Raw genomic sequence first — 19,160 nt, forward strand, 5'->3', positions numbered from 1 at the left:
TATCTGGTTATTCTGAGGCAACGGCTGGTGGTACCAGTGGTGTTGAATTAACACTCGGCTCTAGTTTTATAAAGGACAATATTGGGGCAGATTTCAGAGCACGGTCGTCTCTGCGCACTACGGTTGTCTGATTCACTTAGATGAATTCAGTTCTGTGTGGTAAATGGCGTTGTTCTGCACGTCAACAGACCGCAGTACACTACATTGCTGAAGCTGGTGAAGGAGGGTTTTCTCGATGCCTTTGAGGACTTTTATTATCAGGAGTTGCGTATTTTCAACCTTCCAACTGATATGGTTGCTTAAGTTGGGCTATTAAGCCTAAGAAAGCACAGTTGATTAGTAAATCAAGGGTGGATACTTACCGTACACATAATGGTGGACAAAATCTCCAGTAATATGCTAAACATCCTCTGTTCGTGGTCAGTATGAAATTTTACGACAAGCGCTGACACAGATTTTCCTTGAGGCCATCAAGCGCAAACCAGTCAGGGACTTGTTTGGATCATTTACTGATGGAAAGCCTTAATCAAAGACCCATTCTTTCTGGGATACCCAACTTTGGTCCGTTCATGCGATCTTGCAGGATAGGAGCATTTTACTCCACCTAAGGGTTGCTTAGGTCAGAGCGAAATAGTTTTGTCAACTCGGCTCAGCGGTTTCCAAAGACTCAGGAATATCGAGCTTATCTGGCTAGAAAGCTACTGTAAATGCACTTTGAGGGGTGGATATAAACAGTAAAGGAAGTCATGTCATCAGAATTTAAGAGTATCTGTCATCGACTTGACCAAATGAACTCTGTTTTGCTTAAATCAACAGCTCCAACTGATGCTTTTAAAGGAATGCTATATACAAGCAAGGACGGTATCTTACAGTAATCCGTCATACCCAGGTCAACTATGAGCCCAAAGAACGACAGTGAATGCTAGTGAATTACAGAGCAACGAACCCCATTTCCGCTGGTTCGACTAGCTTGTCAATAAAAGACATCAGCGAGACAATTCGTGGCTAACACGGAACTGAAATCTGTCCGCAAAACTGTTTTCTTGATTGATGGAATGTGTAGTTAGAAGAGTAAATCGATAAGCCATCTTCAACAAAATCTCTGAAGAAACCCAACGCATCTGCTTGGTCAATACTTGTATCAGCTGCAAAAATCCAGCGGCAGATATGGCTCCCTCAACTCGACAAGTTAGCAACCGGCCCAGATAGTCTTCACCCTAAAATTTTTAAAGTAGATAATGAAGCCCCAGTGGACATACTGAGAAGCCCTACCACAGACATTTGGGATGTAAACATAATATGAGTGTAGTGAAGCGTTTCGACCATGATTTCAGTTTTTAAAAAGATGTGGAAAACGTCATCCAATGAGTATAGCAGCATCAAGCTAGTAGCCGTCTCATGTGAAGCGCATTCTGGCCTGAGGTTCCAAAGGTTTTTGGATCCTAGATAGAGGTAAATTTGTGAGAGCAAGGCCTTGACTGAGAATGCGTTTATCCTTAACTTGAGGCTAGCTTTCAAACAGCGCCACTCGTTAAAACTTATGGTAACCACCTTGTTTCACGAGAATCTATGCCGGTGCTCATCTCCCAGTTATGTCCCGTTTAAGGGCACCGTAGGTCAAATTATTTTCAAACAGCGTCACTCGTTAAAACTTATAGTAACCACATTGTTTCACGAGAATCTATGCCGGTGCCCATCTCCCAGTTATGTTCCGTTTAAGGGCACCGTAGGTCAAATTACATGGGACCGTAGGGGTATACAACAAGCTCTCCTCGGAGTTCACGATGTCCATTGACAAGACTGCCCTTTTACTCCTGAATGTTGTGCGGAGGAATTCGGCGCTTGTCCATCGATGTTCAAAAGCATCATTCTGGTATGATGGGTACGTCGGATGAGCAACGCTGAGGCAGTCCGGACAGTTTTTGGAAGTAGGAACTTTTTCAGAATGGATGAGCTAACAAGGCTTACTTACGCTGGTTAGGGCATGGACCATTTTTTGGAGCTATTTAGCCCAGCCCTGCGCTTAGTATTCGGGAGGTGGACAACTAATGACTTGATGATGAACTAATAAATCATTGACCTGAAAACTCAGTCGAGTTGACAAATGCCGCCACCGGGGATGAGGGCCGCGGAACACTACTCATCTTTGGTTAATGGCACTAGCAGACACGGTTCAGTTACACAGATATTGGTGTTTCCGTATCAATTGATCGTCCTCAGTACACAGTTGACCAATCCACAGGTCCTGTAAACAGCTGAAGTTAACGAATCTTTGATGCACGGTTCATAGCTGCTAAAAGGAGCTGAAATGACCATAAACTACGAACACTATAGCGCACTTTCTTGGTATGATAAGTTCATTTGTTTTCCATACATTTTTAACACATGACAGTACATGCTGGCAGCTTGAGTTGTGTGAATCAAGAAACATCACCAAATGGCTTTAAACTATGTGAGCATTGAACATTAGTTCTTGTCCCACGGCATTATATGAGAGTTTCTCTGGAAATCCAATGTTTGTTTATCCAGGATGTTAATATAGTGCGGTTGTCATGGTGACGTGAATGTCCATTCGTGATGAAATGTGGAAACATCAACATTCATGTGTGTCATTTGCAGATTGAGTGTTCTTGCTATTTGTGCTGGTGGTTTGGTGATATGTCTAGTTCCGGAACACACTGGTAAGTTGATGCTGTGGTGCGGTGTTTGAAGGGAACCACTCCCATTACTAGGCGACGCGGTTTCGTTCTGGTCAAATCTACATGCGTCATTCGTATTGCACCAGTAATATGAGGAAATGTAAATTAGCAGTGGCTTGAGGATAGACTACATTCTGGTGAAGATTAGGACGTCTTTTGTTGGTAACAAAATGTATTATATTTTCCGTGATAATATTGTAGTCACAGCCAGGACCGTACAATAATTAACAAACCGCAGTTCCGTGTAATTTTACGCAAGATGCAGTAGAATACTTTTATCTTTTATTCTTTGTCACGTGTTCTAGAACGTCCTTCACCACAGAATGGTCAGCCGACAAATGGCGATTATGGTAATAATTCCCTGAGCCACTCCGTCTACAACCTGAGGACCTCAGCGCAGTCGACAACCGACAATTTTCCAAACTACTCGTCAGCAACCATGAGAGTTCAGTCAGGTAATCGTTACCGCCAGCCATCCTCACCTGGACCCGAGTCACATAAGTATTCGACTGCTTGCACTAACCAAAGAAACTCAGGCAGACCGGCATTGGACACAGTTTGGGCGTCAGTCGGTCAAGACAATGGATCCGACACGGCATCCATTTTTAGCTCGAACTCCGTGCGATGTGAGTCTTCTTGTACAACACAAACGAACCTTTCTATGGAGTGTTAACAAGACCAATAGTAGTGAGATACTTCAGAGGACGCTGAATGGGGGTTTGGTGTTGAGTTAAAACTTTATATACTTCTCTTATCAGTAGCCATGGCAACCTGTGGCTAAGATTTCAACACAAAAGCTCTCCGATTGGTTACCCAACCTGAGGTAGATTACCTCAATTTCGTTTTTGTTTGTTGGCTTTCTTGACAATATGTTTAGCTCTCAAATATTGAGTTGTAGGACTGCTTATTTACACCTGCACTTCTTTTGACTACCTTTGGTGAATTATCTTCGTTAAGCTCAAGCAGATTGTCTGTTGCTGCACTTTTGTCGTTGCTGCACTCTGTCACCTTCTCTTGCTATTCGGATCGATTGAACAAGACTGACTCATAAGCAGTGCTTAAACAAAACCAACTCCGCAATAGGCGTTAACATTTATCATCAGTTTTCTTTGATTATGTAACGTTTCGTCTGAATATCGAGAAGGAGCTAATCTGACAGCAGTGTGGTGATGATGGTGGTCGGACGATTCGTAGCAGGTTCCTGAAAATTTTAGCCCATTTTTGGTTGGAATGCAGAACAAAACAAAGTGAAACTCTCTCTGGGAGGTACAGTCGCTTGACAATATTTTTGATTTCCTTCTCATTTTGGGGAAACACTCTTATGTGATCACGGGAGAGGGATAATCACCATAGAAAAATTTTACACCGGTTTCTCGTAGTTTCCAGTTGGTTGTCGTGTTGACAGTGGATATCATGGTCATTGTTCAAAATGTTCCGTCACACCAGCGAGTTTGTTTACATCTAACTAACTCTATCAGAGGTATAAGTTACCCAAGGATAGAAACGCTAATTTATTCGTCGGAGCACACCGCAAATCGAATAACGAATGTGGGACATCATATGTCGAAACAAGACACGGCATCCCTTCGTCTACTTACTCTGTTTTGTTGAAATAACTCATCCAAATGGATGATTATGGACTTAAGAATCCTCTCCACCTTTACCCAGATGTAGCGACAACTTGACGGCAATCCCGGAGAAGACTGGTGCTGAGGATCGCTAATTCCGTTGCACGCTACCATTACGAATATGCAGCGAAGTTCAGTAGCTACAGTACGGTGGCTACTACAGCTGACACAGAACCTTCCATCACACATTAGCAAGAATGCTAGAATAACACTGGGTTACAAGCAACTTGCAAAGCGGTTCACACTACATATTATGCTCAAGCAGAAGTAACGCCATAGAAAGCGTTTATTTGAATGAGGGGCACATGATTATTTGTGACAGAAATATGTAAATTGCGTTGAGTATTCAGTAAACTTCATTGTCCAGTTGTTACTTGAGAATACGCACCAACCAACAACAAGAATAATTTTAAAGAAACACTTCCAGCCAGATTGCCTGAAGTAGTCTAATCTTGGTTTCAGACAATTTTGTTCCCGGCAAAAATGCAATAATCCCCTTCCCCTTCAGGTTGATAATGACTTGACAAACAAAGTATTTCAAGGCTCCTGTTTTGAGTGTGAGTAAAGCTGTGCAAAGTAAACAAACTCACAAGTACCCTACATAATCAGCCTCACGTGCTGTCGTTCCTAGCGCTACAAATGCTGGGAACCACTTGAAATATGTTTTTTTCCATGCAGTAAGAATATCTTCTCACTGAAGTGAACACCTTCTATGGTTTGGGCAGCTGACTAAATTGGGTAAATGAAACTCTTGTTGTGTAATGTTTCTCAATGAATGAACCACCGGCACTATACTTATGCATCTGCGTTGCACACAAACGACGGCAGTATTTTCAAACTAATCTAATTTATTCCTTTCCAGTCACTATTTTTGTCTTGGCTCTGTTGCGGACATCTTGAAGTATCCCATACAAGTTTTACTAGAATCCGCACTTTATCTAGCATTGTACGGCTAAGGTTCGAACTCGGTCTGATGCACAGGATGCTCGATGCAAAAACAAAATTATGCGAAAAGACACCTCCCTACAAACAGCTACTTAATAATCTCTATTTGAAAAAAGAACGTTTACGGGCCAAGTCGAAGCCGTCTGCACGGAGAGCTCATAACTAAGAATTGCCGTTATACACATGACCAGCTTATCGAAGTATTTTTTCATTCAAATTTGCCACCAAGGGTTCCAATGATGGTAGATGGCACGTTCATCTAGTCACCTTCATCCCAAACTCACCAGTGTTTCGCTAACCAGACAAAAAACTAACCAGCTACTTTTCGAAGCTGACCTAACAGTGGGAAATTATGCTACTGGGTTTATCTGCAGGCGTAGGGATGCCTACATCTGCTGACCGGACGCAGCTTGTCTCAAAGCACTTCCCAACTAGCTTTCTCGCTTTTCCGCGATGTTTTGTTGTAGGTGGTTACGCGAAGAATTTTCGAAGTGTTTGTGAGTCTCTCGAAGCCCGGCACACATTCTAGACGCCGATTAGATACTGAAACAGCACGTACTGTCATTCACAAGGCTGACCTGAAGTTACCACGGTAAACCAGGTCTAAAATTTTGAACGTAGCAGTATCCGTGGCTAGCCTAATTGGTATCTTTTCAAAACTGCTTATTCTAACTCTGTTAACCATGGCTCAGTCAGTTCCACCTTGTTGTTTTTTGTTAGGATACACTACTGGGCTGATCGGTCAACCCTAGTGATCTAGACAATTCAAACCTCCAATCGAAGCTTGGTCACTTGTCCGATTTTTGTAACTTCTTATTTAACCTTTTTAGGTGACCCAAATTTCATACGCCGCTAGTGCATGTTCTGTGCCGCTATGTGCATATGTCTCTATGCGCGTATGTGCGATCCTGACAGCTAGATGTCAAGAAGAGCTCATTCCTTCGTATGTTCTTAAACTATGTTGAGCAGACTTTTGAATTCCCGGGCTATCTGGAAACTACCGGAAAAATGTCATGCTTGAGAGTGAAATCGACTTTGGTGCCTGAACAGTGACAAATTTCTGGAAGCTCTCAGGGAGGTACCTCGGCCATTTGAAATCATTTTTTCCAACCACCACAGGCGAAAACGCATGCCATACCGAAGGCTTTAAGGCTCTGCGAAACGTCTTGTAAAACCATATCGAATGACTGTTGAAGCGATATTAAGAGGCCCATTTTCATAGTGTCATTCTTTAACATAACTTACTGCTGGTCAGTTCGAAAACTCAGGAAGCGCAACAGCTGAAGTCAAGAGGAAGTCTATGTGTCTCAGACTGCAGACCTATTGATGCTAACGTGCGATCGCAGTAGGCCGGAAGGTCGAGCAACGGTGCCTCACTTTCAAGGTCAACGAAAGGCGGGACCAGTGTGGATCCACATGAATACCCAACAAGACTCATTCGCAAGTTAGAGTGTGAACGGACTGAGCTTTCTTTGTCTCATATTGTTTGGAATTACAATGAATATCAAATGGCTACTAACTGAATAAATGATATGAAGCCGCTTTATCCACAGGTGTCTGAATGTTTATGAAACTCATTTTTTGGGATTAATTAGTCATCACCACTTAGGAATAATCGGTCATCATTAATTGTCGAACATTGTGTTCCAGTCGAATAACATTCACGATAAAATTCCCCCACGTTTCATCAAGTTCTTCTGTCCGATTGAAGATTACAATGCGACTTTTTAAGTTATATTTCATCGCAAGCTTTCCTCCAACTCTGCTCCTCCAGGTCAAAATTCCTCAGCTACCTATGGTTCGACGGCCAGTACGTTACAACTCGTGCTTAATGGACAAGCAAGCATCCTGTAAGTTCATTTTTCCTATTAACGAATGTTTTCCATAGGGTTTTTTCATATTTTTTTATTTTGTTGTCTATGACCACGTAAAACTATCGATACTAGCTAATATTTTGAAACTGTCTAGCTGGACCGGCAGTCGGGGGTAGGCTTACCATAACGCACGCGATGTAAGACATTCATTGTCTCTTAACCGGGATAATGTGATCTAATGCGATCGTTGTGCATCCTTTAGAGTTACATCAGTACACCCTAGTTGTGTGCACTGTGAAATCCTAACTAAATCCGATAAGAAAGGCACGAAGAACTTTGAGTTGATAGTTTTGAATGGTGTGTTTTTGTCTGGACTTGTTTACGGAGACTACATGGCTGACTCACCTACCAGCAATGGATTGCTCTTGTCTTTTAGGGCATCGGGTCGATCTTGTTTGCAAAACAGCCAGATGTTTCAACGCGCTTCTTACTGCCTGGTGTTTTCTGTCACATTCGCACACAAACTTGTTACCAAGACGCGGGCTTTGATGTCAGCTGGATTTATGTGGACCACAAAGGTCCAAGACAAATAATGACAAATGCACGGAGGACGTTTAGACAGCTACAGAGCACATGGTCTTTGGACTTTGCAGCGCCCTGAGCAAACTTTCACCTCTATTTGGACCATTTTGTTATGCCTTAACGTTGTCTTACCTCCGAACAAGGATTGTAACTGATTTGGTTAACGAGTGTACTGATGGCTAGTCTCCACTTCGGTCGATACGCTTGATTGGGGTGTACATTCTCTCAGTTGAATTAGCAAACAAATATGATGTTATATCGCTCGCTCAGTTCTTAAATATTGGCAAAACGAATTTGACGACCGCACTTTAGATTTGCGAAACTGGTTCTATGCAGATTGTCAGAAATCATCGTTGTACGTACGAGAGCTCTAATTTCGGACGCACTCAATTTCATGCTGTGTGTAAATCGATTGATCGTCTAACGCGACATGTCAGATGTGTGTTCCGTAGAATAGCCCGAACCAAAGCCGATGTAAAGAGTTTGAGCACAGAATCTTTGATTCCTTGGAAACGTATGACTGTTTGGTTACTACTTAATTTCTATACACACGAGTTGACACATAGCGATAGAGGTTTGCTCTATCATGTGCTTGATTTTCTTCCTCTGGAATAACTACCTCGAGTGACTGATCACAGAGGTCTATCGCGTAGGGTTCCATCCAGATTCTGAATTTGTATCTCTTATTTTCGAAGCTTAATCAAGTATAAAACCCTGTTTTAAGTTGAAATTCTGTCCTTTAAAGGAAGCCGCTCTATAATGAAGAGCTGATTAGCATCGTGTTGCCGTTTCATCCCTATTAGTCATCGTCAAGACTAGACAGCTTACGAAACTGCAGGAAGCTTCGAACCCAGGACCTCCCGGCTTGACCATTCTGCGACGGGAAAGCTGGTCAGCATTGTAATTATATCCTACTTAAACGCGCCAGTCAGTCAAGGAAAGCGTAACAAGTGGTCACGCGCCGACTGGGGCCTTGGATGACTAGTAGGATGGAAGGTTCACTCAGGTGAAATCATTCTCCCTCTGGTTACCAACAGGTCTCTGGTAGTGTGAGGAAAATGGGATTGTCAACTGAGATGTCTTGTAAGAGAAGTAAATATATGCTGAGTAGATGGTAAAACTGAATAATTGTTCATTAATGCCCCCACTTACAGGAAGAAATCTTAGTTGAAAACTATCATACATTCTCGTATGACCATAAAATCTTGTTGGTAACACGGTTTCGTGACTAAGTACTACAGCAAACTGACAGCCTTGACAGAAGTGACAGCGTATGAACAACCCGCTTCGCTGAACCAGTGATACGTAAATTATGCCTCGGTTATGCTGGCTGATCTATCGACTGACAAGTGAGAGTATCCTTGACCTTGATTTTCATTATTGCTGTTTACTCATCTATTCGGATCGATACTCGGGATCAGACGAAACGAATAGCGAATTCTAGACAAAGCTTGATATCACCTGAGTCAACAGATTCCTCCTAAGCCTATTCATATACACATAGATCTTAATGCCGCTTTAGAGACACGAGGAATTTCCAGCAGAACAGTCCAGACACCATCTGTTGTTGCTAACAGCATGAGGTCCTATCAGGGCTATGGTGATTCAGGTGTAACAGAGAATAAACCACCTGCTTGTTACCGTCATTGGAATAGTATACCTGGAGAACGGCCTTCACACTAAACATATTCAGCTGTTATTCAGACTTGCTTATCGATCTAGCTGATACATTTGCTCACCATAGAAAGTCATAGAAATCGATCTTATATCCTGGACGATTGTGTACTCCAAAGTCCATGTGTTCTTGGTACTATCCGGAAATTAATAGGCCGCAGCGATAAAGAGTATTCAATTCAGTCTCCTAGAGAAAACATTGACCATTTTCTGTCTGGTAACACGGTTTCGTGACTAAGTACTACAGCAAACTGACAGCCTTGACAGAAGTGACAGCGTATGAACAACCCGCTTCGCTGAACCAGTGATACGTAAATTATGCCTCGGTTATGCTGGCTGATCTATCGACTGACAAGTGAGAGTATCCTTGACCTTGATTTTCATTATTGCTGTTTACTCATCTATTCTGATCGATACTCGGGATCAGACGAAACGAATAGCGAATTCTAGACAAAGCTTGATATCACCTGAGTCAACAGATTCCTCCTAAGCCCATTCCTTTACACAGAGATCTTAATGCTGCTTTAGAGACACGAGGAATTTCCAGCAGAACAGTCCAGACACCATCTGTTGTTGCTAACAGCATGAGGTCCTATCAGGGCTATGGTGATTCAGGTGTAACAGAGAATAAACCACCTGCTTGTTACCGTCATTGGAATAGTATACCTGGAGAACGGCCTTCACACTAAACATATTCAGCTGTTATTCAGACTTGCTTATCGATCTAGCTGATACATTTGCTCACCATAGAAAGTCATAGAAATCGATCTTATATCCTGGACGATTGTGTACTCCAAAGTCCATGTGTTCTTGGTACTATCCGGAAATTAATAGGCCGCAGCGATAAAGAGTATTCAGTTCAGTCTCCTAGAGAAAACATTGACCTGTTTTCTGTCAGTCTACCAAAAAAGCATTCACTGTCGGAACTTACCATTGTAAAATGGACGAAGATGATAGCAGTCAGTATCCAGATTACAAGTAATGGACTAAAGAGAAATCAGGAGCATAGTTTGTCACGGATTAGTCGCGAAAGTGACGCAGTGTAGAAAACAAGGTTTGCCATATACATATATATATATATGATTCAGCGTACATGTAGAAAACTTTGTTCAATTTTAATTATGTGTTCTTACTTAAGTTGTGCTACCCAAATTGTCTCATTCCAGTCAGTTCCTCAATAATGTGTTTTGCTTCCTATTACACGAGATGCGGAGTTATTAAGTCCTTAACCCGGTCGAATCCATCCAGTGACGTGAGGTCTAGTCTCTATGGCAGTATTTGTTGTTAACTAATGTAACAACCTTTACGTCGCGGTAGTATGAGCCTCTTCGTTCTTTGTAAAGCACGCGTGAATATTTGTTGGTTTCTTCACTGGAGGGGAATTCGGCTGAAAACGTTTCGTATCCAATCTAAGCACATCGTTACGGTGCTTGAGTGGCTGAGCGTTCACCCCAGGATATGTTTAGGCAAATGTCTACTTATGCTTGGGGCATCGGGTCAAACAGCTGTTTACGAAACTTGTTATCAAATAACGTGCCGGTGAAAGCTTAATCAGAAAAAAGCCATGTGAGATAGACAACAATTTGACTATCTTGGTATCCGAAAAGTCGGATTAAAACACCTTATTCTTTGATTTCAAACTTTCTATAAACTGCTATCGAAATCGGCTACGTACATTGTACTTTAGTCCGTTGACGTTAATCATCTTAAAGCAGTGGGCTGCTAGACGGTTTTGAGGTCGGTCACCACTGTTCGATCGGATATGCCAGCCTTTCAATTCAAAGTATCGTTTTTCACATCATCTAGTTCACCACCGTTTACAAACTCCTCTGGTCGGAAATTCCACTTTCGGCTATGCTGGCAAGACAGTGATGGGCGAGCACTGAGGTTGTAGACAGGACGGACTTTGCTATCTCAACTACCAAAACAGTTTATGTGACATGTGGTTGATGGGACATTGTAGTTTCATGAAATTTCACAGAAACCGAAAGCAATGTGGATAATTTTTTACAAACGCATATGCAACTGGGCAGTGTCTTGATTTGCAGGCACTCATGCAACCAATTTGGCACATTGACTGAACCGGCGATTTCACTTTCAGCTTGTAGACTCAAGGGCCATAGCGAGTGAATCATGCTTATTGATAACGCCAGAAGACAAGCCGAATCAAGCATAGATTTGGTGCTTTTAGGAGTGGTGAAATGTGCATGTTTCCCGTTGTCCAGGCATTATCTCGAGCAACAAAAACTGCGGTTGTGCTTTGCACTCACAAACGCATTCAGCAAGAAAGCTTACACACAGCTCGTTTTAATTTCCTGAATTCTGAGCAAAACCGATGTGAATCTGGTGATCATCTTGCACCCTTTTGACACAAGTGCTAATGACAGTTCGTAGGTGTCTGTTTAGGGGCTGGATGAAGGGATTCGAAAGAACGTTGGACGTATTTGCGATGTTGACGCAAGTCGACGATGTCATCAGGGCAAATATCGGCGCAACGAAATTTCAAAACACTATCACCGAAATGAAGGGATTCGAAAGAACGTTGGACGTATGTGCGAGGTTGACGCAAGTCGACGATGTCATTATGGCAAATATCGGCGAAACGAAATTTCAAAACACTATCACCGAAGCACCTTATTCATTAAGAACAATGCACGTCTTTGGTTCTACACAGTTTTGCATCCAACGTATGTAAATTTCCATGGATCAGTTACACAGGCAAGAATTATGAACAAAATGAGAGACAAACAAATTAGGGGTCAATAATTCCAGATCCATGTATTTTCCAAACATACACGTTCATACCCGTTGATCTGTTCTCGGAGCTTCTAAGATATTCTGTAAATGTGTAATCGTTTCACTATGCACTGATCACTACAAAATTACATGAGCTGTAGTCATTAGATGTATGTCTGTGATCGGGTTACCATTCATCTATGGCCTCTTACATAATGACCAAATAACTTCACTTCCAGTCCACGATAGATATTTGAACAGAAATGCAAACAGATCCTAGTCCGTTATTTCTCACATCGCATCATCGTGTTTATAGTACATCCACTTTTTTTGAGGGTCTCCCTATTAGGACCTTTTGAAATGAACTTGTGGTCGCCCAGTGCAGAGCAAAAGTGTAATCTACAAACCGGAACGCTAATGTGTGCATTAATTCTGTGAAAACGCTGTGTGCTACCGAGTCTTCATTTCCCACTCAAGTGGTTCATATTTATGATGATACTAACGAGAAGATCCCGTTTTTCCTGTTCTTTCAGTTGGGCACTTAGGGTCTTAGACCACCTGGGTAGAGCACTAACGAGAAGATCCCGTTTTTCCTGTTCTTGCAGTTGGGCACTTAGGGTCTTAGAGCAACCTGGGTAGAGCAACCCTGCAATGTTTAGTTCCTTTGTTTGTCTGGTTATACTAACCAGCCACTCCCTGTTAATTCGTGCGTAGACATCCGCCACCTGCTTTCAGTAAAGCTAAACTATCACGCTTGAACAAAATGGGATTCTGCTGTGTGTCACTGTGTTTAGGTGTGCATGGGATTCGGCCAACAAGTTCGCGTTTTCTCCTCTTCTCTCTAATACTATCTGGGTGATGGCGTAAATTTTGTAAATATGACTACAAACAACCTCACTCTGCAGTTGACTGGACCCATGTAAAAGCCATTGTCTCCATGTACACACTCGATAATATGACTGCCGCGACCGATTTATGACTAAAAGCATGGCCTCATAAATTGAAGCCCTTGCCTCTATCAGGTAAGCTCTTTGCAGATGTCGATGTGGGAAACTGCTTTATGGAAATTCAGTAAATACTACTAGTGACTAGTGAAAACTAAGTCATCCGTATATTAACGGTTCGATATAACCGGAACCTGTAAAGTACACAATGAATCTGGCAGTCTGTTATAGTTATATCTTTTCGTTATCGAATAAATGTGGTTGGTTACTAGATCCTCCACTCAAAGTTTGGCTGCCTGTCGGAATAAACGAACTAGTCGGAAAGCGAAACAGGTTTGCCGTATTCCATCTTTCTCTTATAAAACTTGATAAAATTTTATTATCGATATGTTACACCTGGATTTCAGTGATCTGGATGCAAGCAACTTGCCGCGGATGATTGTTTTACAAAAGGGTCCCCGTGGATTTGGTTTCGTTGTACGAGGCCGCAGAGGTAAGAGCTGCTCATGAAATTTTCTCAATACATGCATAGTTTGCTGATCTCCTCCAAACACAGCATTAAACACTGTATATCACATAGTTGCTCCACACCTGCAAATAACTTCCACTTATTTTTACAACTATTTGTCCCTTTGTTTTGACAAGAGAACTGTCAGGTTTCCAGCAGATCCTGTGCAAAAAAAGTGTAGGAAAGGATGCACTGACTCATGTTTCTATCTTTAAGACAGATTTCAACAGGCCTTTGGTGCACACCTTACTGCATTACGTACCGTCAACATTTTCACCGATAGCTTTTTGCTATAGTTCTGATTACTTGCATGTTCCATTGGATATCGGTTTGGTTCCCGTTGGTCGTTACTTGGTTGTTCTCAGTGATACTGTGTGCAACGTCCCCAAAATTTTGTTTGACAATATTTAACATTCACATTGATGTCGGAGTTAATAGCCTGCTTAGTTCGTAAGAAAAATTCTCTAGGGCTTACCAGAGAGGTTCCTCAAGTTCTGCTTACTCACCATGTGGTGGATTTTATTAACGGATTAGGAAAATAAGGTTTAAACACAGTCAGTGGCTATTAACATCGCTAAAAACATATTGGCATCAGTGGGGTTATTAGTTCAAGTTTTATACTTTTAACTCAATACACATCTCCAAACCTAATAGGTCATCTATAATAATATTCGTGCTTTAGCTTTGCACAGTACTTTCTAATCTGTTTCCGGTTAAATGTGGTACAGTAATACTATACTGGCGAAAGGAAAAAGGCCTTCGCTGCGGAGTTATCTATTAGAAAACACCACCCGAACAGTTGCAGACTAAGGAATAGGAGAGCAAATCTCATATGCATTTTGTTTATAAAAACTGAGTATCCGCCTTCTTCTCGAAAGCGACTTCTTAAACTTTCTTGAATACTCACTGACTAGCACTCAAATGTAAACGTATGCTACAAAACGATTCCACAAATTCCATGATAAATCTCACGTTTCAATAGACGCAAAATGGATTTACGAGAAAACCACTTACTACTCGCATGCCCCATTAGTAGCATCGACTGTTCACCTGTACAAAGTGGTGTTCAACCACTAGATTGGAAGTTATATATTCGAATCTCCACCGCGAATTTTTTAGGCATACTGATGATATACAGTGAGAATTGAACAATGTTTCAGCGTGGATTCCTTTCACTTATCTGATGATATGAACTTCACTCACACCTCTTCCCCTAATGCCAAGAGGCCTGGAAATTAGTATTTAGGGCTAGAAAAACTACTTATATGCCAAATTACAATCTTAAAAATATGCATTAGCATCGGACATACTTCCAAAACGGAAGGATCATTGTTTATAACCAAAATACACCTGGTCATGTGGACACAACAATTACCGTTTAGTTGTAATAACAACGTGTTTAAAACTGTTCCAACAAATGGTCTGCTGGTTTGGAGGTAAGGAACCTGAGGAAATTCATGCAACATTCTAACGGTCCCGGTGGCTAGCATGCTCTTCTCTCCAAGGTCAACTGACATTTGAATATTTTGCCATTGTGCGATTGTTTGAGGTTTAGTTACGAAGATGGCTTTGATAGCATTATACTCTGACGGGGGACTCCTCTGGTTTTATTCCAAGGTTTCAAAAGCTGTGGGCAATTTGGTATTGCTCCGATTCTTCTTGCACAACTTTCCCACACTTTCTGCCCATCCAAGGGTGCACAACAGTCAAGTAGTGCTTTCACTGCTGTCACTGTTATTGATGGCGATTACTGTGACAATGATGATAGCGACACTCAAGAAGACGTTGTACATCAGCTAACCAGATGATCTTGAAGGATCTGCAGGTCAAGCTGTTGTCTTGGCAAACATCGTCTGTAATATTCGGGGCCGTTGTCCAAGTTTCTATGTCAAAATTTGCAGAATGATTTTCAAACAGATTAACTCCACTCAGATTTAATCAATGAATCAAAAGAGCACTGTGGTCATTTTCATTCTTCTTTTGAGGGGTATCAACAAAAATAGCTAATGGTCCGATGGAGAGTTGTGTCATCTTTACTACGTAAAAGCAACCCGAGGTCGAATTCTTTGCAGTCTGTCGATCGAAGAAATGGTCACGTGCTAATTTCGCGTAATCCTAAAGTCAACATGGGTCATAGCGGAGGTTCATTGCATTCTGGGGTGAGAAGACAGCGGATGTACTTTTCAACTTCTGTATGAAGAAAAAGTCCCTATCTTTGGAAGGAAGGCGCAAATGGTTCTTCGTGTGCTAGGTACTCATCAGAGATGTGGGTTGGGCGGTCGAAAAGACCGTTTAGACTGAGTTTAGTTGAAACGAATTACCGAAATAAGGGACGATATGACAGCACCTAGAACCTGGGTCTGGATGACGTACATAGCCGGTGATTTGAGGCGAACCAAAGACCACAACAGGCCAAAAGTTGCCCGTCCCGGAACAACCAGGCTTCGTAAAAAAATAAATAAGGTTCGTTTGCAGTACTGGAGTTAGGAATTATGGGCGTCAAATTAAACAGTGGGCCACAAGGACGCCGTACCAATGAGGCAAGCATTACACGATAGTACCCGCGGCCGGGGAATCCCGAGGAAAAGTGGATGTTCTAGAGGTGCTATCTCCTGGAAGGCTTACCACAAGAAGGTAAAAGAACGCACTAAGTTGAGAGCGAATAGGCATCCACGGTGGACTGCGGGTATAGGAGAAATAATATTTCAGACATGCTATCGACAAGCCGCTTGTAGCCACGATCCCATATTGCACCTCTGTATGTAGGCGGGCGTAGGTAGCAGATCAATGCACAGGTCTACACCGCAACCTGAATTTTTAGTGACCAGCATGTCTCAAAAAGGGATATCCGATAAGCGACACACTCAGCGAACGAAAGTCACACCACAGGCGTATCACTTTTGGTTGCTAGTTGGTTGATAAATCCCTCTGTAGCCTATTCAACTTGTTTGTCTATTTGAATATTCGCAGTAGATAGTAGATACAACTTTTGACCCCTTTGTAGCAGAACACGATTTCGACATTTTGAACACAAGCTTGTGATACAACGCCAACATAACCGACTTGTGTTGACTTAACTTTCATTTATAACCCTTGTTTTATTCATACTATGTTGATGTTATGCAGACCGATATGGTTCTTTCTGAGCAGTATCAGTTCACGGGTCTCATTTCAGTCCTACCACACCTTTGTCAAAATTTGAGTAAGGTAGAACCCTGACTATGTAGGTTATTTGCCTTGTAAGCGTTACCATTATTATTTAGATGCATACGTGTGTAGATACACACGTATGACTCAGATATAGAGGGCGTAACCTGCCTTAACGTTTCACACAAACCCACATCTAAGGCCTGGTAGACGCCCATATGTCTGGCTAGCTGTTTACTACGGCAGAACGGACGTAAGTCAGCAATGTTTGTCCGGTGAGAGTGGGACAATATACCTAGGTATTGCCCATCACTCTTCAATTTGTTATCGATCCACCAGGACGTCATTCTTCTGGAGCACCTCTGAGATGGGGAAATTTCCTCAGGTTCCGCTACATCATAACTCGTATGCCAACGCACAGTTACTGTAACTTTCAGACGCCACACAAAACAGAACTGTGTAAACAGTGTCTCCCACATTTTATCTTGCGCACAGTTTGACTATATCTAACACAAGGACAGTGAGCTAGGGTCTGGACACTTTTGTCACTCTGTGGGTCGCAAAATTTAAATGTGTCCTGGTTACGAAATATTTACTATATATAAATATATATAGCGCAAAACGACGCTCGTACGTCCCGTTTCAGGCAAAAAAGACGCTCATTGCATGTTATTAGGACTGTTCAGTTGATTTTTCGGTTCAAAGGGAAACAGTAGGAGAAGGAAAGATTCCATAATTTTGCTATACTCATTGGCTGGGTTCATGTATTTATCATATCTTTCCTATCCTATAAGATCCAAGAAAAGTTGTCCATGTTCTAAGTTGGTTCATGTGAAATGGGTTCCATTGTAACTGTTAGTTGATAATTCACGTGACTTATGTTACGATAAGCGAAGTTAGACCTTCTCTGAAGGATTACGAAGCACAATCGGATTATGGGAGCTAAAACTGGGACTATATGGAAAAGAGGAAACGCAGCGCAAGAGACCGCTGAATAGCTTGAGGCTTTCATAGAACCTTTCCTTCGTAAATATGCTCAATGGCTGGCTGAGATCATATGCCCTCAATCGAACCAGGAAGGACAGTCAGTTTTCAGAAACCGGAGCTGCGTGTAAAAAAGCCCGTCCTACTGCCTAGCTCGGAGCCCAACCGAGTGACAATGGACTAAACCTGATATTCAGACATATATATATATATATATATGTATATATATATAGGTGAACAAACAGACAGNTACTGGAATAGATGGCAAAAAATTGTTTTAAGGCGTGCATTATACATTATTTACAGCATGTTGCCGATGATGCAACTGTTTACATATTCTTATAGGCCATCAGTGTTTAAGTTCAGTTTGCTCACTATGCAACTGATTCAATTACCAGTGGCGGTGTCAAATATTGTTAGCTTTAGTAGCCTTCATGTACAATCATACTGTACAGGAGATTGGTATCTTCTCTGTTTAGGCTGCACAAAATAGAATCATATTAGAGATTGCTGAGTACTTCTTTAGAGAACTTCAGGCCCTGGTTAAATGTATGCCAAATCCCTGTAAAACTCACCTTGGCGAGGACACCAAGTTGGTGAACCTGTTTTATGTTTTTCATTGAAAAATGACCTAGACACGGAAATCTGTGACAAGGCACAGCTTTCCGTATTATACCGCCAAAGGAAATCTGTGTTTTGCCGATCTGAAAATGGCGGTTGTTCTCTCTGAAACACAGTCGACAGCAAAGTTTGGTTAATGGCGTTCTGGGATGGTATCTAAGTTCTGCTCAACCCCTCATGAGACAATCAAGCCTCCATTGATGTGGCTACCCATATATATGCTGAGCACACCTGGACGGTTCTCAATCCCATTGTGTTTAGAGGCTTTGTGAGTCATACACACACGACTTTATGTCCGGCTGACCATATTTTTCACATCCGTTTTTATGTCTGGGCCAAGCCGACCCTCATCAAGTCTACCGGAACAATAGTTCACAAGGAACAGATCAAGTGTCTTTTTCTTGTAGTTCATCAGTTTACACACTACCGGAAGAATGTCTTCCATCTAACTCTCTTTTAGCTGACGCGTTAACATACATAGCCCTATCTACTTGACACACTTGGTTAGCTGACATGTTCTATTAAAGAAGTTTACTGATTTACCAAATACTTCCAGCTAGTATGAGTACCTCCATGCATGAAGCTAGGTGGCGACCATAAATAGAACCCAACTTGGAGATAAATCCACACCGACCAAAACGTTACCTGGCGTCGGCGGAGCTGTTTTGAGCTGAGTGATAAAAACAGGCATTTTTGTTATCATTACCAGGTGGTGCTGAGGAAACCCGCAGCGTTAATACGATGAATGTTCGCCAACCTGAACTGATTGAAAACAGCCGTTTACAGCGCCGCCGGTGTTTAAGAAGTTGGCGGGTGTCGTTGGGCTTAGTCAAAAACGTGTCAAAAACGTACGCAGTGATTGTAGAATACCACTGAAA

General features: G+C 42.0%; 1 protein-coding gene across 1 annotated transcript in view; it reads left to right on the forward strand.

The window, feature by feature from the left end:
• T265_08424 (hypothetical protein) overlaps positions 1-19,160 on the forward strand; it is a gene marked incomplete at both ends in the record, with an annotated part of 96,997 nt that overhangs the window by 67,898 nt on the left and 9,939 nt on the right. Inside the window, 3 exons of the mRNA XM_009174223.1 lie at positions 3,005-3,325; positions 7,047-7,122; positions 13,430-13,515. Of these exons, the coding sequence (XP_009172487.1) occupies positions 3,005-3,325; positions 7,047-7,122; positions 13,430-13,515 (483 nt within the window). The remainder of the gene's footprint in view (positions 1-3,004; positions 3,326-7,046; positions 7,123-13,429; positions 13,516-19,160) is intronic.

Source organism: Opisthorchis viverrini (assembly GCF_000715545.1).
Source record: "Opisthorchis viverrini unplaced genomic scaffold opera_v5_220, whole genome shotgun sequence".
Taxonomy (NCBI): domain Eukaryota; kingdom Metazoa; phylum Platyhelminthes; class Trematoda; order Opisthorchiida; family Opisthorchiidae; genus Opisthorchis; species Opisthorchis viverrini.